Source organism: Poecilia reticulata, linkage group LG16 (genome assembly GCF_000633615.1).
Source record: "Poecilia reticulata strain Guanapo linkage group LG16, Guppy_female_1.0+MT, whole genome shotgun sequence".
Classification (NCBI taxonomy): domain Eukaryota; kingdom Metazoa; phylum Chordata; class Actinopteri; order Cyprinodontiformes; family Poeciliidae; genus Poecilia; species Poecilia reticulata.
Window position 1 is genome coordinate 16,852,876 of NC_024346.1, and position 23,460 is coordinate 16,876,335.

The following is a 23,460-nucleotide window of genomic DNA, read 5'->3' on the forward strand; positions in this document are numbered from 1 at the left end:
AAGTTAAAACTGTACCAATTTTTTTTTTTTTACCATTTACGATTGGCAAAATACATTAGCTACATGGTGGCGTGTGGTTAAAGGTTTTCAGACTTATGTTCTGTGCATGAATGTCATACATTTTTATTTTGTTTTTATTTCAAATATAGTGCAAATGATTGAACTTAGTTTTAAATTTAAGAATTGGAAGCAAAACCTTTGATTTGTAGTGGATTTTCTTTCATCTTGTCAGGTCAAAATTATGCATGCAAACTCAAGCAGGGCTAAGGATCCCTTAGTCAGTCGCAGATAAACTTAGTAATTTTTTGTAGCTATAAATGAGGAACTAGTCTAATTCTGACCAAACTTTTCACGACCCTCCTGGTTTTTACCTGCATATTTTGATAATGTGTTGTTTAGAGAACAAATATAACATCAATATTTTGAAACAAAATCTTGACAAATGCATCGGTTATTATAGTCCAAAATGTCCATGAAAGTTCCTAACTTCATGGACTAATCTTTTAGACCAAAAACTGGTTTAACATCAAGAAAATGCATAAAATGAATTCCTTCATGGCTTGTTTGTATGTCAGAAAGATATGTAGTGTATATGCTGAAAATGAAATGCTTTATGTTTGCTTTGCAGTGTGTTCACATTTTATTCATTTAACAGAAATTGACCAATTCAAATGTAATTGATAAACTGTCGCCATCTACAGGCCCCATTCAGTCAGTACAGTCAGCTTTTTTTTTGTTAAATATTCATCAACACGGGGTTCTTGTGTGAGAGTGTAATGATTTATAACGTGAAACGTCGCATAAATACTATATTTTGCAGCACGTAGTATGTATTATTATTTTTCATGTCTTAGAAGTGTTGCTTTTGTGCTAAATTACAGACTGTAGGACTTTCTGTTGCTTCAGTGTGGCGAAAAGCGCTTTTGGCTATAAATCTGCGCCTTAAAGCGTCACTCGCCTCACTTGACTGATTACCACGCATGTTTGAGCTTTCTCGGGGGAGCAGGAAGCGGGTTGTAAGGAACTGAGCTTCTCCTGCAGGAGTTCACCGCGGCTCGGAGTTGTTCTGGAGGTGCTGTGAAGAATATGAGGAGGAAGAATTAAGCAAGAAAAAAGCGTGGAAAACGTAACACTGAAACGACATTAGCGAGGTAAGGTTCATGAGGAAACGCATTTAGAAATAGCCTTGCAGGTAAGCAGGCACTTTATCACCTGTGCAGCGTGACTGAGTCATGTGCAGCGACATCATTTCAACTAACAAACCAAGTTAAAAAAAAAAAAACTCGAGACTTATCAATGCTTACCTTTGTACACTGATTTTTCTCTTTTTATTGACAGTCTCCTATAGGACAAGTGTTTCTCTACTATGGATTTCACTGGCCATTCTATTATTTAATAGTATTTTTAAAGGCACCTGTTACAGACGAATTTAAAGTCTGATTCACTGCTACCATGAACAGTGGATCAGATTGTTCAGACTGATTAAACACTGCATTATTCTTGGAAAACAGAAAAACGCAGTGCTTCCCAACCCTGGTCTTCAATTCATACCACCCTGCATGTTTTTGATGTTTTTCTTCATGAACACGCCTGATTCAGTTATTTGCAATTCGACAAAAGCTTGTAAATAAGCCAACAACTGAAATCAGGTTTGCTGAAGCAGTGAAACATCAAAAACAAGCAGTGTGGCGTGTTTTAATGAACAAAATACTGAATAAACATTACCACAGCATGATGCTGTCACCACCATGCTTCACTGTACATATGGTATGGATATGCGACACCTGATATCCACACCAGAGAGTTTCTTCATCTTTGTCTCATCAGACCGGAGAATTGTGTTTCTCGTGATGTGAAAGTCATTCAAACTCCACATGGGCTGATTTGTGACTTTTATTAAGGAGTGGCTTTCGTCAGGTCACTCTGCCAGGCAGGTCTCGCAGGTGGATCACTGCAGAGATGCTTGTCCTTCTGGAAGGTACTCCTCTCTCCAAATTGAAATGTTGGAGAGGAGTACTTTGTCATTAGTCTCATCATGCATTATTATACATCAGCATAGTATGTTTTTCAAGCCCTTAGTTTCACATGATCTAGCCATCAGATTGAAATGATTGAAATTGGACCAGGAGTGATGTTTCAGAATAATTTTAGAGGATGAAAAAGTTGCCGTTTCTTGAAGGATAATTTATTAAACCTTTTGTAGCTCTATATATTGTGCCTATTAATGATGTCCAGCTTTATATTTTTGGGTTACTATGAATAGGTTTCAGTCACAGTTACTGAAAACAATCAAGCATTCAGTAGACTACAGAAACAAGGACACTGCAGTTACAATTTTTAATAAGTTGTATATTTTGCAGCAGTTGCATGTAGAACGAATACAATTTTCACACCATTTACTCTGTTGCTGTAACATGAATTGGAGGTCCTATTCTGGTTCTGGAAAGTTCTAAATATAATGAGGTCCAAGAGGTCAATTCTACTCTGCGTTCTGGATTAATTAACTGATGGGGATGTAAAATCACGTGACCTGAGGGTTTTTACCACAGCCAAAAATGTTGGTTCCACACAGCATGATGTGTGACGAGTAATGATAAAATATTTTGAAACGCTCTGTTTTTTTTTTTTTATAGCAACCAGTAGAAAATTATATTTTTACGCTCTTTGTTTATATGACTTAATTTTCTTTTAATATCACCCGTTTCACATTTGATCCATTTGTCTCCTGCATTATAATCTTTTGTTTCCACAGTGATGACTGACTGTTTGCCGCCTACTTTGCTGGAGGCCTGTGTGGTGGTCGGCGCGTCCAGTGAAAAACTTCAGGAAATCTACCAGGTTTCTGCGTCTAAATTGAGTTTGTTCAGCTGCATTTTGCAGTGTCGCTGGCAAACTTGGGGTGACATCTTTCTTATTTTGTTGAAATAGAGGTTGGCTGTTGTTGCATGCTTGTAACATTGACACAATTGGAAAAATACTTGAGTATGTTAATGACCGGTAACCAATTTTTACTGAATAAAGCAAAAAATTGGATGGCTGAAACAGCATAATGGATACAGGAAGACTTTCTAAACAACTGCCATAGAATAAATCAGCTTAACAAACAATTATGGAATCAATGGTCTAATAATTGGTGGATAGATTATGTAAAAAGTATATTTTCTCAAGGAATGCATAAAAGTTCATGCAGTATGTTTTTCCTCTCTTATTCAGGCTGGTGGCAGCAGCATAAGCTCAGAGTCTCTCCTGTTGGAGCCGGAGATTCTTCATGTTCTGGCTCCTCCCTTCCACAGCAGGTCAGCTGAGAATGAGACATCAAAGTTGCATGGAAAACGACACCACTCGTTCCACAGAAAGAAGAAGGAGCATCCTTCCTCAGGTAAAAAAAAAAAAAACAACTAGTCAAGATTTGATGCATACGATCTAACACTGATCATTTCTAAAGAATCATGCCTGCTACATTCTTCAGGTTCCTGATATTAGTACTTTATTTTAGTGGTATTGCTATCCTGTGGATTATTTCAAGTTTTAGTATTTTACAAATTTACATCTTTCCAGATCAAAGTGCATCAGAGAGAAAAGAAGGAAGCGAAGATGTTGGTGTACCAAAAAATATCGACCTCATGGCGGTACCTCAGCTCTGTTTTCCTGGTGAAACATTTTTATTTTCTTTCTCTACTCGTACACAAACACAGAAACAACAAACCTGATTCTGAGGCAATCCTTTATCATGAAAAGTACTAACTATTGTAATGTGAATAAAGCACTTAGACTAGCAACATTAGAGTACATACTTGCATGTATTTTTTTTTTTAAATGCAATGTGTGCTAATGACCTGACCTATGTTTAAGTATGGTACAAGTTAAAGTTGCTTAATTTAGCTCTGTTTGAATGTACTTCTAACATAGAAATATATTTCTTATAAAGGAAAAAAAAGGAATTGTATTATAATAGCTAACTGTTACAAAACCACTTTTAAATCAATAAAACAGATTAATGGTAATGCATTGTCATATCCGCATTTAGACAATTTCTGACATGTACTTGTAAATGCAAAAATATATTAAGCATAAGCATATTTACTTAATCCATTCCTTTATTATTCGAACGTCCTGCCATAAAATACTGGATCTGAACTTTTAAATGTCTTCATAGTTTCTAATGTAGAAGACGACCTTTGCTTTTCATAGTTCTACTGGAGGAACTGGTGATTGTAATGTCTGACCCACAGAGGAACTGAAATTGATTGTAGTTCTCTCTCAAAGTGGTTTTTTACGAGAGTGTTTTTTGTTTTAGTTTGTATTTTAAAGGAGACTAAACAAAGCTAATCCGTTCATGTGATGTATGACTAAAACACCAGCAATTACGCCCAAGAACCTCAAAAGTTTCTTGGAAGTGTATGAAAGGACAAAAAGCAACTCCTGGAGTCACAGGGGAAGAGTTTCGAATCCCAAATTCAGTTTTTTTTTTAATCTTATATAATGTTTTGTAGAAGTCTTCATCAATTAAAATCAGTGCTTTGAGTGAGGGGATTGTATATGCAGACTGTAACATTAAGATGCGGTATGTTTTTGTTTTTATCGCCAGGTGGTCTTCTGGTCACTTGGGAGAAGAAAAAAGAGCAGTTCCACTTCCTGGTTTTTACCGACATCTTCGGCAACAAGACTCATGGAGTAGTGATGCAGTATTATCGATCAATTCTGGTACGCTGAGCAGCATGCAATGTTTCATAAATAATACAGCAACGCAATTTCTGCAAACTCTAAACAGGAAACGAGAAATGTTGTCATGCTATCATGTTATAAATATCTGTAACTAATCAACATCCTCAAACAATGGGAATGTCTTAAGACAGTCTGCCTAGTTGTTGTTTTTTTACTATTAATAAGAAACGTTTTCTTTGAAACCATCAACATAATTTAAAATAATAATAATATAGAATTAAATTTGGGATCTGAAATGAAAACTAATAAATGCTTAATTTCTTCTATTACCCATCAAAGGAAGGGACGACCGGTTACCAGCGTGGAGCCGGATCTTTAAAGCTCTCTAAATGTTTCTCTGCTGTCGGTGTTTGTGTCATATCCAAGTATCCTTATTTTACTGCCCTCAAAGACTGCCTGTCATGGTGAGAAACCGGAGAAACCTGAAGCGTAAGACATTGCTGAAATGATTTTGCGTCTGTGTGGGTATAACATATTTACCGTATTTATGGCTCGCAAATCAGTCTTACCATTGTTTTATGGCAAAACCGATACAATCCTATTGTTTTGCCTGTGTCTGTCATTGCCTCATATTTCTTTTCATTATTTGCCAGTCTTCTGTTCCAGCTGAGTTCATGTCGGTTGTCAGAGATGGAGGAGAAACTGAATGAATTTGCAATCAAGCTGAGTCTTGTGCCAATTCCACCTCCCGGGCAGCTTCATTTGGTATGTGGACCAGCTCTAACTGCACTACGTCGTCGTAATGATAATGTTGCTAAACACGTTTTACCACGTTCATTACTCTTGAATATTCCCAATACAAATGTTGGTTTAACATGCCTTCATTTGAACGCTGAGTGTTGCATTTCCCGGCTTCAAGTCAGAAAAATCTAATAGATCCTCACCTAGAGAATTGAGTTTTCCTTAGAAATTTGTGAGTCTCATACTAACATACTATCTGACTCTGTGTAGAGGATACTTTTCTTTTAGCTGAAGCAGTAAAACTGCAGGGTTTGTGCTCCATTTTTCCCAGATGTTTACATTACGTCCTTTGACTATTGTGTTACCGTCCAGAGAGGACAAAAGCCTTCCAGCTATCGACTTGGACCTCCACCTGCCCTTCCTCTGCTTTCGACCGCAGCAACTACTGCTGGTATTTCACACTGATTTAGCATTTAAACGCAACAAGAGGAGGTTCAGATTAATGGTAACATCTCTGTATTTCTCTATTTGTAGGTGCTTTCTTGTCTTCTGCAGGAGCAACGGGTGGTATTGTTTTCTGCTGACTTGGCAAGACTGACTCTAGTAGCAGAAAGCCTGTTAATTTTTTTGCAGGTCCGTTAACAAATACATCTGTCGACTGCAAAAATAATGTTTGGTTTTTTTTTATTCTGGTTTGTGTTGGACTGCCTCATCTAATTCAAAATCCATGTTGATGGTTATTATAGTAAACGATAATTGATGAGATGGACAGAAAGCAGTTGGAATCCTTATGACTAAAACATTCACGTAAAATTTAATCAAATAAAACATGTTCTATTGAACAGTCTCTGGTGCTGAGTGAATTCAGATTAAGACTTTCAAAGAAGAATAAAGTAAAGCAATGTCAAACTAACAATCCAGTGAACTGATATGTTGTATTTTGCTGGTGAATTTTGAAAATATTTAAAAATGTTGGTTATAAAACATAAAACTCACAGGGAAAACGAATTCTGTATTGCACCTTGTTAGACGTGTGCTTTAATATATCGTTGCTTTCATTTTCCCCAGCCTCTGACATGGCAGCATCCTTATGTTCCTGTGCTGGCCAGAGGAATGCTGGACTTCCTGATGGCTCCCACTGCCTTTCTTATGGGATGCCATCTGAGCCATTACGCTGAAGTTGCTGCTGTAAGTTCATTACCTGCCAAAATAACATTTCTACATATAAAAGTAACGCCAAAGTCTCAAACTCTATGCAAGGCATTAAGAACAAAATAAAAGTTCAAATATTGCTCTCTTTAAACATGTTTTATTTACTCTCTTTTCAATACGATTTTCTTTTTTTTTTTGTTAGGAAACTGATGATTTGATCTTGGTGAATATTGACGATGGGACCGTTTCCACTTCTTTGTCTGACGCTATCGACATCCCTGAAATTCCTCTAGCTGCTGCAAACTGCTTCATACAGAGGTGCAAAGTGTGCTTTAGGATCAGTAATCAAAGCTGAGCTACACCAAAACACCACCTCACACATACTGAGTGGAGAGATGTTTTGCCTTTTACAGGAGTCGCTCATTGCGGATACATTTCGACTTGGACCAGTACCACAGTGCAAGCTGCATGGACGTCAACGAGCAGCGTGCACAAAGAAGAGCCTGGCAACACAAACTCAATCACGAGATCCAGAAGATTTCTCTGGAACTCCTGGTCAACATATTCAGGTGTTATGAACACCTTACCTAGCTGCAGGTTGATTGTTTTCTTAAACATATTCTGTTTCACGATGCTAGAATACTCTTGTGTGTTTTAATCAGGGATGTTTGCAGTCATCTGAACCATGAACATCGAGTGTTTCACAGCGAAGAGTTCCTGAAAACGAGAGAGCCAGACGAGCTGCTTTTTTACAAAGTGGTATTGCCTCAATTTTCTGGTTTTTGTTCATTTCTAGTTACGAAGGTTTGATTATAGGTTAGCTAATATTATTTAAAACATCTAAAATATTGATACACCTGTGTTGCAGGTATTGGACACACACATCTTCCACTCCTTCTTGAGGGATCGACTCAACAAAAAAATTGATTACTTTGCGCGAATGGAGCTCAGCACTCGGGCTGAGATGCAGAAGTACGTCATTGTATCAACTGAGCAGGCCTTAAAAATCCTTGTGAAATTTCCGGACTTTTGCAAAACAATTGATCCTTCTGAAACTTCTTCACATGTTGTAGCAATACAACCTCAAAAATCTGTATTTTTTTTTAGGGAATTGTGGAATATAAATTGCATACTTACAAGTTTTATTTATTAAAATGTAACAGTGATTCCACTTCACAATTATGCACTGTCTTGTGTTGGTCTACCAAAAAATAAAAATCTCAAAATAATGTGACATTTTGAAGGAAATTAAAACTTTTTCATGACACTGTATTGTACAGTGCCGTAAACGACTATAGAAGTAGAAGCAAAAAATACAAACTCATACGTTTGATCCGTCTGTGTAGCTGATCTGAATCAATTCAGAACCTGAAAATATGAAGATTTAACAAGGAAGTTGCTTAGCATGTCAGGGTATTGCCTTGTAAAACCACGGTCAAGTCTACTGACCTTGTTTTCTTTTCCTGTGTGCGCTGCAGAATGTCTGTCGTTGAGGTGCCGCGCAGACCGACCATGCAAGAAATCCTGACCCGGAGAAAGAGCTCTGGTGTCGGGAGCAAGCTGAGTAAAAGACTGGGGATGAGTCTCCCTAACTTAGGGGGGTACCAGGTTATCAGTATTGAGAAAAACCCACTGCTCACCAGGACCGTCATGTCTGATTCAGGTGAGAGAAATAAAACTAATCAGCTGTAAGGTGGGACAAAGCATTATTTTTTTTCATTCGGTGGCACATTACAGTATACGAGCATTTCATTTGACTTTCTGATGTAACATTTATGTGTTAAAATTGCAACTTTGATTTAAAGTATCTGTTAATCAGTCCCATAAATAAGCTTTTAACTTGTGGCTCTGTTTTAGTTTCCTTAAATCATTGATTTTAGTCTTGTGCAGGACGTCTTCAATCATAAAACTGCAGATATTTCATAGTTAAAGATAACATTCAGGCCAAAATATTTGAGTGTTTTGTATTGGTTTTAAAAAAAAATAATCACTGCATAGGCCTACATAGTTAAGACGTATACTAAGTACATTATTTGCCCAGGTTCCTCTTGAAAATGAGATCTGGATCTCAATGGGGTTTACCTGGTTAAATAAAGGAAATAATTATGAAACTGATGCTGACTCAGTGTTTTCTTTCTTTTTTTGCTATTAAATTTATTTTCTCGTCTCTTTTCACATTCTCTGCCGTTCTTCCTCCAGCGCTGAAAACACCACCCGACCCTGTAAAAGTTTTTAAACTCCCAGAGTTCCCAGTGTTTCTGTCTTCCCACACTGTCCAAGCTTATTATAGTGAGCTCATCCAACTGCTGGGAAACGCTATTTTCTCTGTCCAAACCGAGAGCTCTTCTCTGCTGGCCAGGTATTATCTCTTGATCTTAGATTAAAACGTAAAACTTTAACCCACCAACACGACTCCTACTATCTTCGTCTCTCCAGATTTTACTACTTGCGAGGTTTCATCAACACGCTGTGTTCAAGGCGACTGGATGCCTTGAGTGACTTCCAGAGTCTCAACAAGACCGACACGGCAATCTTTCCCACGCATTTGGTCGCGTGGCTCGTGGACTCGCTGCATCAAGAGGAGCTGCTGCAAGCCCAAAAGAGACCTGAGCTTAAGAGTCTTCTTTTCAAGGTCTGTCAGCAAACTCACACACTCGGTTTTTTGGTCGCAGTTGCAGCTCGTTGTCAGCGGGTGAATGAACCAGGTCATTCTGTTTGTCTTTGTTAGATGAAAACGGATAACGAGAAGCCGGCTGTTCGGACAGATAATCACATCAAGAAGTTTAAACTTCCTCAGAATCCCTTGGGTCAGGACGAGTTTGTACGCTGCATTCAGGAATGTGGAATCGTAAAGGACGTGGCAACAATAAGTCGCTTATTTGATGCACTCACTGACGGTAAGGGATAAAATACCAAGTATAAAAAGCCTACGATGCATAAATCATAATAACCAATAGTCAAATAAATTTGACATTCCTAGCTAGAAAAGTTCTTCAAATAAATATTCATAAGAAGCATATAAACGGCTAGTTTATTTTGTGCAAATCAGGCTGTTTGTCAGACAGCTTAAGTCCCAAGAGGAGTCCTCCAGACCCAAGTAGCTTTCTTTTCTATGGTTGATTATTTAACTGGATGACTCGATTAATTAGGATATTGATAGTTACTGTAAACCTGCATATCACCATCTGTTGCCAAAATCAAATCTACAGTGTCCTCAAAGACAAGTTGCAAAATCAAAGGACAGTTCTGATCCTAGGTGCTTTACGTCAACATGTTTGCTAAATTGAACAAAAGCCTTTTTCTGACCCTTTTTCAAGCATATTAAGCAATGTTACAATAATATTTATTGTAAGAAATTCACAATTTTGTATTCTGAGCCACAAACTAAGATGTGTTCAGGAATAATAAGAGCTGTTTAAATCTTTAATAAAAGTAAATGCATTTACTAAGCACTTTGATTCTTAACTGATTGAACAATCTGACCGGAGTTGTTTCAGCTGTCAGGAAGACGGAGATCAAACTTAACGGTTTCAGTGTCGCTAACTTTGTCGGCCGAGTGTGACGGTGCATTGCTGTTGATGTCATGTTTATTTTGAGGCCACAAAAACTGCAGAATAAGTTATTTGTGGCTTGTAAATCAGTCTGCTCTGCTACTAAATGAAAGATGAGGCACAGCACACATCTTCCAAGAAAAATGAGGATAATTGGCATGTCAGATAACACTGAGAGTGAGAGAGGATCAAGTGCATTTATTATTGGAGGTCATCAGTGCATAACATTACATTCCCACCCATGACCCAGTTCTTAAAGAGTCTTTGTATGTGGGACAGAGATTTATTTTCCTCTTTCAGTTCTGATGTAAAAGATAATCATGCACAGCTAGACGGAAGAAAATGCACCAAAACTCTGAAGTCCATGTTTTGCTGCAAGAATGTGTCGTAAGAGCAAATGTAGAACAAGCTTTTGTGATATTAAAAGTGGAACGAGTTCAAATCTTCAAAATGTTAATACAGGTTGTTTTTATTATTATTATTATTATTATTATTATTATTATTATTATTATTATTATTATTGTTGCTTTGTTAAATTCTACCCTGACAACAAACCTCGTCTTTGTTGCAGAACAACATACGACGGTGGACCCAAAAGTCTTTCGAATGTTTTACACCTTCTGGAAGGAGACGGAGGCCGAAGCACAAGATGTCAACCTCCTCTCTGAGGTCGTCAGCCGCCTCGACGACGGAGAATGTGTTTCCAAGTTGTCCTCACGTGTCAAGACCTCGTACGGCGTCGGAAAAATTGCCATGACGCAGAAGCGCTTGTTTCTGCTCACGGAGGGACAGCCGGGCTTCCTGGAAATTGCAAAGTTCAGAGACATACAGGTTAAACATATCTTATTCAGATATCTCATTCTGAAAGTTTCTACTTTGCTGCTGTTATAAATCCTATCGTCCCTTTTTTTAGGAGGTAAAGATGGCCTCCGCCCCCTTTCTCCTTGTCCGTATCCTCAGTCTTCGGATCAAGACCTTTAGCAGGCCTGAGCTATTTGAAGCAAACCTAAAGACAGAGACCGAACTCTGGAACCTCATCATCAAAGAGATGTGGGCTGGGCGCAAGATGAGCGACCAAGATAAGGTACAACACAACCAACGATAAAACTCCTGTTTTCAGAATATGTTCGGAAATTATGTGTCTACCTTCTATTTTATTTACGTCTTTATCGTCTTTTCTCAGGACCCGCAGTGCATGACTCAAGCTCTGACTAATGTCTTGTTGATGGATGCTGTCATTGGCTGCCTGAACCCTCACAGATCCATCTCTGCAGCTTTGAAGCTGGTTTACTTTGATAAAGTCCTACATGAAGGTGAGGTTCTCTTATCTTCTGCTTTCGGAAGGTAAGAGACTTTGTTTAAAGACTTTTTTTACAACTGTCACATGGTAGAAGTTTGCTCGAAACAATTGGATTGCCGTTTTGATAAGTTTTTGTCAGTTGTGTATTACTGTTTTATGTTATTGTACGTTTATTGTAAATTAATGTATGCATTTTTCTTTGTCTTTGACCAGTTGATATGATAGTTCCTAATACTACCTCAGAGACTCTGAAGCATAAAATCAACCCATCTCTGGACTTGGCAGAACCTCAGACTGTATGTGTGCTGCTGTACACGCCAGGTATCTGATTGTTTGGCTTTAAGAAATGTGCAACTTTCTTAAGTTGCACATAAGTTGCACATAAAGCAGAAAACACTGCTTTAAGTGTTTCTGAAATTTGCAACTTTATTTCCTAATGTGTTTGGGCAATGCATGTGCCTTTTCCTCTACACATGTTTTTGACATGTTGACACAGAGTTCTTTGAGTGAAATAAGCTGGTCTGTATTGGAACATTATATGTCAGATGTCATGCGAGAGAAAAATTTAAATTCCCTTAAGTCACTTTTCCCCAACCCTGATCCTCAAGTAAGAGGTTTTTTAAGGTCAGTCCACAAGGGCCAGGATGCTGCATGTTTTATTTTCCTCCCTGGTTCAACGCACCTAAATGAAATAATGGCTCGTCAGCCGGCCTCTGCAGAGCTTTGACATGCCGAGGAGGTAGAGACTACCAGGGTGTTGAACCAGGGAGAAAACTAAAACATGCAGAATACCAGCCCTCGAGGACTGGCTTTCAACAACTGTACGTGGTTTAGGTACACATCAACTGTTTAGCTATTTTGATAAACAGAAATCTTTTAAATGTAGATTATTTTTTCAGTTTCTAGATTCTTTCGCAGTCACTTAAAAAACTAATATAATGCGAGATGACATAAAAAGGCGCATGATTAAAATGTATTTTTCTTGAACTGATGTTCTGTTCTATTTTAGAATCACAAACTGCTTTTCACTTACAATTTACATGTTTTTTTTTTTTGTTCAATTTCAGGTCAACTGCGGGACAAAAAATCCCCAATAGTGATGAACCCCAAGCTGTGGGTGGCACTGAGTGGCGGCAGAGTGGTCGTATTTGATGCAGCTAGCTGGTCGATGCTGCAGGATTGCATTCAGACGGGGGAGTTACAAGTGGTGAGAGCAGACTGATGTCATACAGACACATGTGACTAAAGGTCTTAAAAATAAAAGTAATGCAGAAGCTTATTAAGAATATAATCCTGCGGGTGGGAATTTTAGTATTACTTGAAACACAGCTTGTGTAAAAGAAAAGAAAATTGTTATCACCTTTGTTGCTTTGTTAATGTACTAAGAACAACAGGTTTTAAGTTTATTTGCTAAGTTACTTTTTCTGAGGAAAAATTAATAAACTTAGAAGCTGAGTATGGAAATTAGAGTTAAGTCAACGTTTGATTAGTTAGTTGTTTTTTTTTATTGTAACAACCCACAACTACCTGGCCTCTCCTTTTAATGACATCCTACAAGACGAACACTTCATGACCAAGTGTTTGTTAGCGGGGTTGTCTGTACCATCACACAACCATCACCAAAGGCTGCGTGGTATTTACTGGAATCTATGTATTCAGCTTTGCCACTCTATACTCACAAATGCCCTTTTTTTTGCAAATGTGACACCTTTTTAGAGAAATTAACCACATTTCTAATATATTGGCTATATGTGTTATTGCCAAGCGTTGTTTCAGAGAAAGCCTGTCTCTCACACACATTTCCATTGTTTTTTGAAAATGTGCTGAAGTTATTTCCAGTTTTTGCACTTTGAATTTAGCTCTTAGTTTTTAAATTCTTTTTTATTTTGTATGTTTAGCTGTTCTAAGCATTAATCGGCTTATGCCTCACATTAATAGTATAATAGTAATTAATAAATAAATAGTAACATTGTACGCAAAGATATTAAAGGCATTTCTTGTGGGTTTTTTTTTTTTACTCTGCTAGTATTTTTCTGAGGATGGTGAAACTAAATTTTCATATACTTTTATTCTCTGTGCAGACATGCATGATGGGGCTGGTCCATGATCAGGTCTGGATGGGTTCTCAGGACTCTGTTATTTACATCATCGACACCCACAGCATGTCCTGCAACAAACAGCTGACCGAACACCGACATGAAGTGACTGGCCTCTCTGTTGACACCACAGATCATAGCAATGGGTGAAGATGTTATTATTCTCAGCGAATTAATTTTTCCTCAAATAGCCTCTTCAAGTTGAATGTGGGTTTGTAACTAGTCACTTGGAGCACTTTTTCATTTTTCTATTTTTCAATTTTCTAGGCAACTTGCTTACTCCTGCAGCTGCGACGGGACAATCCTGCAATGGGACTCAGCCACCCTGAAGGTGAAGCGCCAGTTCCACCTCAGCTGTGACCGCCTCTGCTCCATACGATCCTACGACGGCATCCTTTGGTGCTGTGAGTACACACTGTTGGTTCAGTCGGACATTTCAATCTGATTTGGTGCGTGTTTGTCATTGTACCTTCTCTCAGTTGAACCCAGAGTTCAACTGATGTTGACCTATTTTTCAAAGAAATAGGCTCACATTCCAACAAAATGTGCAAAGCTGGTATATCCTACAGACTTCCAGCTGCAAGTGCAAAGAAAGTCGTTCTACAGACTATTAACTCAGAGAGCGAATTTCAATTCGTCTCACACTAAACATATTCAAATGCAAGAATCATCGAGGTCTACGTGTCACTTTTATTTTTTCTGTGCACTTAAGTGCACTTAAGTGTTGCTCTGTTGCATAAAATTCTAATAAACTCAAATCAGATGGCGATAACTCTTCATCCATCTTTACAGTTTTCATCTTCCCTGCTCATTATGACTCATCAACAAGCAGACACTTTAAGTATTTTCTTTTTAACTTGAGTGTTTTTGCCTGTGCAGGTTGTGGTGACAGCATTGTGGAACTAAAAAAGTGTGGCGCTCCACAGAGGAGGATAGTGCTTCCTGATGACTTACGGAGCATGCCCAGTTGCTTCAGCTGCTTTATTGTTGTTCCAGAGGTGACATGAAAACTTTAACACAGCAGCCTCTTTCACAAGTTTATATTGCATATTATCAGGTGGCATTGAGTAACGCTGGACCTTCAAGATAATTAGCTGCTCAAACTTCTAAAACAGAAATTTTAAAATGTTTTCCAAATCGTAATAAAAACCAGCAAATCTAACTCAAAGGTCGGTGTGTTGCAGCGCGGACAAGTTTGGACAGGCTGCTCTGACTCGGTGGAATTGTGTCTCTGGCAGACTGACAACCTCAAACAATCACCCAAAAGAATTTCTCTTCCAGGCACGTCAGGAGTCACGTGTATGATTCGAGTTAAAAACCAGGTGAGCTCTGAATACATGTCTGTTTACATAGCTTATTGACTTATCTAATTAATATTTATTCGCCAAATTCTAACTCCTTTAACATTAATATAATCAGAAAATCTATGTTATTTTTGATTTGTTTAGTCAAACTAAATGGGAAAACTAATCTGCCATGTAATCATGACTTAAATTGACCCAGAGCCTGAAATTGTTCCAGAGTGGCTCTGGCTGGGTATTGCTTTGTGACACTTATTGGTGTGGACTTATTTAATGCTCTGCTTCATTTCATCTTCCCAGATCTGGGTTGGCTGCAGAGGATGGAGCAGAATCGGAGGTCTTTGTGACGGTCAGCTGAAAAGCCTGGTGTTGGTGTTAGACTTAGACAGTCTGACGGTGACAAAAGAGCTTCTGGCCCATTCGGACAGTGTCCAAACTCTCTGTTCTGCTGAGGACCGTTATGTCCTGAGCGGCTCTGCACGTCGGGATGGCAAGATTGCCATCTGGCAGGTTGCATAAAAAACATTTCAAGATAACGAGACAAATTTCAATATGCAGAAATGTATTTAGGTGCAAAGATATGTTTTTATATTTTATTTCTTGGATTCTACTAGTTTATAACAGTAACTTCATTTTTTTTAAAAGGACAAATGTTTTGATTTCATCTTAATGAAATAATTTTAATTTTCTGATGACGCACAACATTTAAGTAAGATGATAATATCTGTACCTCCTGTTTTATGATGTTTGTTTCTATGTAAAAATTTCTAATAAATGTTCTTTATTTTACTGTGATGTTTGTATAGGAATATCAATTACATATTGTTTCTGTTTCCTTGCAATACAGCATTTTATAGTTTTTCAATATATAAAAAATATTAGCCAATCGTAGCCTCATCCGCTGGTCACGTGACAGCGTCTCTTTGACGTCAATTCCCTGCGACGCCTATTGCTTGCCAGACATTTCCTCATGCGGGTGGTTTTATTCCAAAAATATCGATTACTTTAGGTAAGTCATCAGTGGGTATGTAATTACAACATTCTTTAGATGCGGTCTGTGTTCAGGTTTTACCATTTTAATCTGCTGGATGAGAAAAAAGGACTGGCGTTGTTTCAGTATGCCTCATTTCCACACAAGGTCAGGTTCTGATGTTACATGATAGGAACATGCTCAGTGTTGGCTTTGTTGGAAAAAAAAAATGAATTTGAAGAAACATTTTCGGATACAGTGGGATCTAGTTTTTCCCACTGTGCGAGTCTCCGGTAAGTAAATGCAGGTCATACAAACCCCATTTCCTCCTTAGCAAGATCTTCATGTTTCCGAAACTGCAGTCGAGCTGGTGGGGATGTGTGACAGAGGTTTTTGTGTTTGACAGATTTGTATTTATTGTCAGAATTGCAAACTCATAACCGCAAAAATTTCTGTAGTTGATCAGTGGCACACTTATGAATTTGAAGGGCTGTTTCTGTATTTGTTCTCTATGTGTTTACAGGAAAGACAACTTTAGAAAGTTTAATTTTATTACCCGTTCAGAAAGCTCTGCAATTGCTACAATAATTACATACTGTCACCTACACTGAGTTTCATACATTTTTCTAAAAAATGTTTTTTGATAGTTATAGGGTAACCTGCCTCAACAGAACACCACTATCCAGATTTAAGCACTTTGAATTGCCTTGTTGCTGAAAATGTGCTATATAAATAAAATTACCTTACCTTACCTTACTGCTCTGCTTCTCACAGATCAACAGTGGGATGTGTGTTTTTGGATTGTGAGGAGATTTCCTTTCCAGTCTCACCGCTCTGAAAGAATGGCCAACCGCCTGCTGGGCAGATGTGCCCACTTAATCTGCAAGTCTTCCTCTAAGGCTGCAGCGACTGCAACTGCTGTCCGCTTTCAGCCACCCTCAGGTGGACCTGTAGAGGTACCGAGGGTTAGAAACTGGTTATGGGTCACTGAGAGATTGTTCTGCGAGTGGACAGCGACCAAAGATGAGCCACACCACAATGTTCTGGTGCGAACTCGTCTGGATGAGATGATGGAGAATGTGTCGGCCCCAGAGGAGGTTTTGTCTGCTTGGGAACAGTACGGAGTGAGTGGTAATCAGGCGGCTGCCTCTCTGGTGAAGTGGACTCAGATGATGCTAAAGACAAAGGAGAAGTTTACAGGATACCAAAATGAAGTGCTGACAGATTCAAGGCTGGTTGATATGATGAGTACTCTATCAAAAGATGTAAGGGTTCCTCTATTACTTACTTCTCATTCAATTAGGTATTTGTGCCTGTTTTATGTCGATATTTTCTGGGTTTTTTCCCCCCCCCCCAGGTGTCATCGGTGTGGAATGGCAATCTGGTGAGTGTTTTGCGGACCCTCTGGATCATGAAGATTCCTCCTTCCCATCCAGTGCTGGGTTCTGTCCAAACCGAGGTCCGGTGGAGAGTCCGAAGGCTCTCCTACAAGCAACTGGGCTTCCTGATAGACTGGGGAGTGGCGAGGAAAGCCTCACAGGATGTAGCGATCGTGAACGCTGCCTTGAAACAGCTGGAGCTGCGCTGGACGGAAATCGCCGATGCTAAAACCGCCAGCGCTTTGATCTCCAAAGGAGAGCACATGGCGCCTGCTTTGGTGGACAGACTTGAAGATAAGGTAGCAGCTATTTTAATTCCGTGTAGAAATATTTTATAAGTCCATGCCGGTTAATTAGAACATAACTGAAAAGTGCATTCTGGTAATTCAATTAAAGAAGTAAAACTGATAATTTTTTCTCAGTGAATTGGAACATAAAAAAAAAAAGGTAATATGGTATTTGCATGAGGAAAACTGCACACTTGACATTAGTCCAGCATGCTCTTGTTTATAACCCCCCCCCCCCATTCAGAACTCAAATATATGTTAATAGAAAGTTAAGTGGAAGGAAAAGCAGCTGATAAAGGTTCAGTGGCAATTGATAAATATAATGTTTATTATTCTAATTTATTAAAATGCTGCTGTTCTTGAGAACCACTGGTACCACTGAATGTTGTTGCTAAAGATTCCCCACTTATAAATTATTATAAGGACCTCTTTTAAAAAAAATACAAAATCTTTTGCAGGCATTGGAGCTCTCGGAGGGCTTTTCAGCTGAAGATATCAGGAAAGTCTGTGTAGCGTTGGCAGCTCAGAACCGCAGAAGCATCCCATTACTCAGGGCCGTGTCCTACCACCTCCTCCAGAAACCCTCATCTGACTTCACCACTCCATTAATTATGGATCTGGCCTTTGCATACGGTAATATCCCTGAAAATAAAATGATCTGAAGCTGCTTCTATTGGTTATGAAAAGACTAAGTTGTAAAGTTCATTGTCGATTTAAATTTGGAGGAGAATAAATATGGCAATAACTCATATTTTTCATTCTTTCTAGGAAAGTTGAATTTCAATCAATCTCAGGTTTTTCAACGAATGGCCAGCGAGTTGTTACCCAGAGTTCCTGAGCTCAGCTCCACTGACGTCACACGCTGTGCCAAGTCTCTGGGCTTCCTCAAATGGCTCCACATTCCTCTCTTTGAAGCTTTTGCTGAGGTCAGTTGTCTGTTATGCAGGGCTTCATCAATAACCTCAGATTAAATGTTTTGTTTTTGGGGGTTTTTTTCTCCTCACTGACTGTCTTGTTTTTGTTTTGTTTTGTTCCCCCCAGCACTACACAGCGAAGAGTGAAAAGTATAGCACTTTCCAGCTCTGCAATCTGCTCATGACTTTTGCCAGGCTTGGCTTCCAGCCCAGCACAGGAGAGGAGTTTTACAGAAAGGTATTAACGAGTTGAAGTTGCTGCAGATCAGCTGTCTGTGCCCAGTCGGTTCTACTTCTATGTGTTTTCTGCTTCTCGAAAGGTTCACGTTGTGTTGAAGGAGTCTCTTTCGAGTCTGGAGCCTTTCCTGCAGACAGACGTGGTGTGGTCCTTGTGTGTCTTACAGCAGGCCAAGCCCGACTATCTCATCCCTGTGACTCAGACAAGTCATGTTACCAACCTGCAAGGTAAACTGCTTACCTGGGTGGTGGATTATCAACACCTTTAAGGGGATTGGAAATGCCACAGCAGTGGAGTTAAAAGTCAGCATCCAATTTTCCTACATGCACTTTCAGTCGTCCTGCAGGATGTTAATTGAAGGTTTGAAAATAAATTTCAGTACATTAATTCTCAAAAGAACTTGCATCACCTTTCTATTCTATTCCATTTGTTCTCTCTGGGTAAATGCACAGTTCCATTCTTGTGCATTTGCATTTATTGATAATAATAATAACCTCCTACATATGTGAAGGGTTATTTAGCTTGCTGTAAAGTAAGTTTTTTTTTTCAAAACAAAACGTGTATAGAAATACGCTTTTATCCATTTGTTTAATTCAAACACCTTGCGTATTGTGCAATTAGTTTCAAAATATAAAAACATCTGTCTGCTTTGTGCTGTTGTTAAACGATATGGAAATACTGACCTTTTGCTCCAGAATGTCACATGTTGCAAAAATTGATAACTTTTACAACATTTGCATTCCTAAAGCTTTTATTTCCACCCAGAAGTCTCTCACTGACACAAACTGTGCGTGTTAGTAAATCAGCTTGTTAAATCACACCCAGAGAGGTTTGGTCTGTCAGATCTGATCTAAGTAGTTGTGAAGTCTCTCGGTTTTTGGGGACCGAACGGCAAATTCCTCCTCTGCCTCACAAGATGGCAGCATAGCACTGTAACATTTCTGCTCTTGTACGTTTTTTTTGTTAAAGCCTTCGGAAGTTTTTTTTTTTTTTTTTTTTTTGAAGTCATTTATCAACCTTTGTCTTTATGTTTATCTTTTTCGTAGAGGGCAGCCCAGCTCGAATGGAGAGCTACAGACTGAAGCTGCTGCACGTTGCTGCCACTCTCGCCTTGGAGCATCCCGGTTCCTCGGACGCTGTCCCCTCTCTTAGTGTCCTGTCTGTCTCGACTACTAACTCGTCCGTATCCAAACTGCAGAGCAGTCTGAGAGAGGCGTTGCAGAGTTTGTTTGGTGGGACTACGGGGGCCCTTCGCACCGGTGTTGACACCTTGTATGGATGGACAATTGGTGAGGGGGTGGAGGGTAATAAACATGTCCAATTGTAGAGATTATTTCCCATATAAACTGTCCTTTTTTATTATTATTATTATTATTTGAAACCACTTTTTTTAATCAGATGGAGAGATTGTTGTGGATTGTGACAATAAACCCGTCGACATGACGAATCTGAAATCCCCTCATCTACCAAGTGGTGGAGGAACCCAGGATTTACCTGCAGAGGCACGGCGGTGAGTCCTGGAGGAGAATCACTGAAACATGTCACTTTCCTTTTCTTTATATGCCCGAAGTTATTGTTTATTGTTTTTTTTTTCAGATTAGCTTTTTTGAGTTGGGAATTTCCCAACTTTGGCTCCAAGAGCAGAGACCTTCTGGGGCGCTTCGTCATGATGAAGAGGCATCTCCAGTTGGCTGGCTTCATCCTAGTGGAGGTACGGCGAGGCTGTGGCAGTTTGTCTACCCTGAAGCTGCTCGCGACAAGGATCGGTTGTGTTTGCCGTGTGAAAGCGGCATTTCATCATGAAGCGGCAATACAAACAGTTTTGCTGCATCTGCGCCTGACAGGTTGAGAAAATGCTCACAGTGGAGCTAAAGCTTTTCTAGAACTGTGTATCAGGTGGGCCTTTCTGCAGTCTGTGGTATAAATAGAGCTCTAGCCACAGATTTGCCTCATCTAGGCCAATCCAAGCTCTGTCTCTGTCACATCTAGGACAATCTCCTTACCTCCCCGGTTTGCCTTTGCTGTTCTGCAAAATGTTTTAACTTGCATGTACGAGAAATCGGGGTTTTGCTATAGATCAGTTCAATTGGGTGCAAATATGAGACTTGAGTCTGGGGGAAGTATTTCCAACATGTTGCTTATTGTCAGATGTATTGTAGATTACTAAAAAGATAATTAGTTACGGTGGCTTGATTTTGATAGGCTCTAGAATGAAAAATTTTTATTTCCATAACTCCTTGTCTAGATATAAATACCACAGCTGAAGTATAAATGTCAGATCTCCTTTAATTTCCACACCATAACAGTCTGCGCTTTTTGTGCTTCCTTGCTGTCTCTTGTTTCAAGGAAATGGGGTGGTAGCCTTTTAGCTGACAGAAAACTGCAATAAATGAGGAACAGCTGAAGACCAGTCCAGAAACTTTTTATGTCAACTTTTCCCTTAACAGCAAGTTAACAGAAGTTTTAGAACATAATTTGATTAAAACGTTGGTCGGCATGGCTTGATACAAGGGTTGCACAATATCAGGAAAACGTATCCAAGCAGCACTTTGTTACAGCAATATTGCATATTGTGATTATGAGTTTGTATATTGTGGTGCTCTACTTCATACTGGCTATCAAATCTTCTGATTAAAGAGTTGTCAACAATAGTTATACATTTGTGTAAGGAAAGCTCCGGCTGACTCAGGAAGTTCAGTTAAAGGTTGTAACTTGAGTAATAGTTGTGAAAGTTGACACATTTCTGAAAAAGATTTGGCTGTTGGGTAAAACGTCCTGGGTATGACTGGAACGCTTACATAAGACTTTCTGATAAGCAGATATCAAATAATAAGTGTCGAAAAGCTGAGATAAAAATCTACATTTGTTTAATCCCCGTTTCTTTGTCTTGGTCTAAGAACTGCATCCTTTTACTTGCCACCATGTGCCTAAAACAAGACCATATCGCATTTAAAACGTTCCTTTATCCTCCTTTTAAGGTGCCATTCTATGAGTGGTTGGAGCTGAAGACCGAGTGGCAGAAACTGGCGTACCTGAAGGATAAAATGGGGAAGGCCGTGGCCGAGGACATGGCCAAGTGATGGGAACGACTCTCCCAGAGCTCGGCTCCATCAGAGCTTTCCCAGTCCAGAGGGACCCAAAGGGAATGCACACATCCACCCACGTTCACGCTGGGGTCGGAGCAGCGTCACATATCTTTTTTTGCTCTCGTTCCCCTGGCAACATGTGGGGCATTCCCTGTTTCCATGGTGACGACGAGTAAAGAGTTTAGGACGAGGACAGAGATGTAAATAAACACAACAGAGATATAATCTACTCTAGAACTTTTGTCTTTACATCTGCAAGGAGATTGTTGCAACCGAAGCTCCGGAGTGAGGGGAAATATTTGCTTCTCATTTGGATGTAACTATCAGAATAACTTATATCTGTCAATGTGTGTCATCATATGATGGAATAAATAGTTTATTACAATTCTTCCTGCTGTTTTTAATACCTGAAGGATTACGGATTAAATGAAACTGGGAGGTACGCAGACAAATGGAGCTGAATCAGTCGCAATCACATCCTTTTGCCATTTCAGTATCATTTTTTTAAATAAATTGGAATCTGAATATTTATTTTAGGGCAATAATTATTTATTTGAAAAATATATCTTTACGGGCAGCTTGATATTTCAAACAAGTGAAAACTTCCTTTACTGGCAAATGCTTAGTTATGTTTCTGCAAACGTGTCGGTAGATGTGCACGTCTGTGAGAGAGCACTGCATTGGAGAGAGCCGGCAAGGGCAAGAGGATTCGGAGAGGAACAGTGCTGCCCTGAAACTGCTTACACAACCTCACGGACAGCAGCAGCTCACACATCAGACGCTGTGAGGCAGAGAGGGGAGCACAAAACGGCCAAAGAATCAGGAAAGACGGAGGCTGAGCCGAGTCTACTGCTGCAAATACGTTCTTTTTTTTTTCTTTTTTTATTTTTAATGAAGCTTGGTTTCTGCGAAATAAATTCTAAATGTTAAAAATACACATTCAATCTCACCTCTAACAGATGTTCAAAAAGAAGTGCAAGACAGACAACCTGAGGTGAATGCTAGAGGAAAACCGCAAAAAAAAGACAAAAAAAACAAAACAAGTTTCAATTTAAATCTCCAGTTATTTTCTTTGCAGGGCATGCGTACAGCATGGAGGCTATTAGATCCCATCCAGAAAAGCGTCAGTCTCTTCTGCTGAACAAGCACTCAGGCCGTGGGAAGTTTTAGGTTGCCATGGAAACTACAGTTGCAGATCCTTTTGGCTTACTGCTGCTACCCCATCCTTCTCTTTATGTTTCATCACTCTCAACCTAGTTGTTTTTATCCAAAGGAGAAAACCAAGTGGAGGTGTGTTGATAATTTACAGATCTGTACCGAGACTAGATTTGACCTACACTGAAGTGTACTTGCTTTACGCTATAATGGGTGTAGATAATTAGCTGCAATTTCTGCGTCGTCTTCGAAGGACTTTATCCAAAGCGGCTGTCATAAGAAAAAAAGTTGACTTGCGGAGCATATTAAAGAGGGATAAAGATAAACATTATCTTCTTTATTCTAAAAAATGTTTATATTTACAACACAAAATGTTGATATTATGAGGCTTATCTAGATAAGATTAGTTTCCTGAATCCTAAGTTAAATATTTGAAGACATTTTTAACTCTTTAATTCATGTAACTGCGATTTGATATCGTTATGGTGATGTTGGATACGGGAAGGATCACTATATCCTCCTGATTACCAGGAAAAAAAATATTGTCCAATCACCATTTTTTTTAAATCCCACAGTCTTTGCAAGGTAATAAAAGGTTTTATGCACTTACTTTTTCTCTTCCCAT

General features: G+C 39.1%; 2 protein-coding genes across 3 annotated transcripts; both read left to right on the forward strand.

Moving 5' to 3' along the window:
- Window positions 1-908: 908 nt before the first annotated feature.
- LOC103478638 (DENN domain-containing protein 3-like) lies at window positions 909-15,534 on the forward strand. 2 transcript variants are annotated; one of them, XM_008432609.2, is made up of 28 exons: window positions 909-1,151; window positions 2,753-2,838; window positions 3,214-3,379; window positions 3,559-3,651; window positions 4,589-4,704; window positions 5,005-5,129; window positions 5,319-5,430; window positions 5,738-5,857; window positions 5,941-6,039; window positions 6,475-6,594; window positions 6,761-6,876; window positions 6,972-7,127; window positions 7,221-7,317; window positions 7,427-7,530; window positions 8,037-8,221; window positions 8,758-8,917; window positions 8,995-9,190; window positions 9,287-9,455; window positions 10,681-10,940; window positions 11,023-11,193; window positions 11,293-11,422; window positions 11,623-11,730; window positions 12,477-12,616; window positions 13,491-13,651; window positions 13,773-13,909; window positions 14,385-14,503; window positions 14,690-14,827; window positions 15,107-15,534. In XM_008432609.2, the coding sequence occupies exons 2-28, from the start codon at window positions 2,755-2,757 to the stop codon at window positions 15,323-15,325; spliced, it is 3,801 nt and encodes a 1,266-aa protein (XP_008430831.1). In that variant the 5' UTR covers window positions 909-1,151; window positions 2,753-2,754; the 3' UTR covers window positions 15,326-15,534. The 2 variants fall into 2 exon arrangements, with proteins under 2 accessions (XP_008430831.1, XP_017165235.1); XM_017309746.1 differs by lacking the exons at window positions 909-1,151; window positions 2,753-2,838; window positions 3,214-3,379; window positions 3,559-3,651; window positions 5,005-5,129 and having other exon boundaries at window positions 4,647-4,704.
- A 190-nt stretch (window positions 15,535-15,724) lies between these two features.
- tbrg4 (transforming growth factor beta regulator 4) lies at window positions 15,725-22,067 on the forward strand. Its single transcript, XM_008432606.1, has 11 exons — window positions 15,725-15,815; window positions 16,551-17,041; window positions 17,134-17,454; window positions 17,901-18,075; window positions 18,211-18,368; window positions 18,484-18,594; window positions 18,677-18,821; window positions 19,641-19,883; window positions 19,993-20,104; window positions 20,191-20,305; window positions 21,573-22,067. The coding sequence occupies exons 2-11, from the start codon at window positions 16,619-16,621 to the stop codon at window positions 21,672-21,674; spliced, it is 1,905 nt and encodes a 634-aa protein (XP_008430828.1). The 5' UTR covers window positions 15,725-15,815; window positions 16,551-16,618; the 3' UTR covers window positions 21,675-22,067.
- Window positions 22,068-23,460: the final 1,393 nt, after the last annotated feature.

Coding starts and splice junctions, on each gene's coding strand:
- LOC103478638 (XM_008432609.2), top strand. CDS start 2,755: ATGACTGACTGTTTGCCGCCTACTTTGCTGGAGGCCTGTGTGGTGGTC. Junction 5,858..5,940: donor GACCGCAGCAACTACTGCTG/GTATTTCACACT, acceptor CTCTATTTGTAG/GTGCTTTCTTGTCTTCTGCA. Junction 7,128..7,220: donor CTCCTGGTCAACATATTCAG/GTGTTATGAACA, acceptor TGTTTTAATCAG/GGATGTTTGCAGTCATCTGA.
- tbrg4 (XM_008432606.1), top strand. CDS start 16,619: ATGGCCAACCGCCTGCTGGGCAGATGTGCCCACTTAATCTGCAAGTCT. Junction 18,822..19,640: donor TCATGTTACCAACCTGCAAG/GTAAACTGCTTA, acceptor TCTTTTTCGTAG/AGGGCAGCCCAGCTCGAATG. Junction 20,306..21,572: donor CTGGCTTCATCCTAGTGGAG/GTACGGCGAGGC, acceptor CCTCCTTTTAAG/GTGCCATTCTATGAGTGGTT.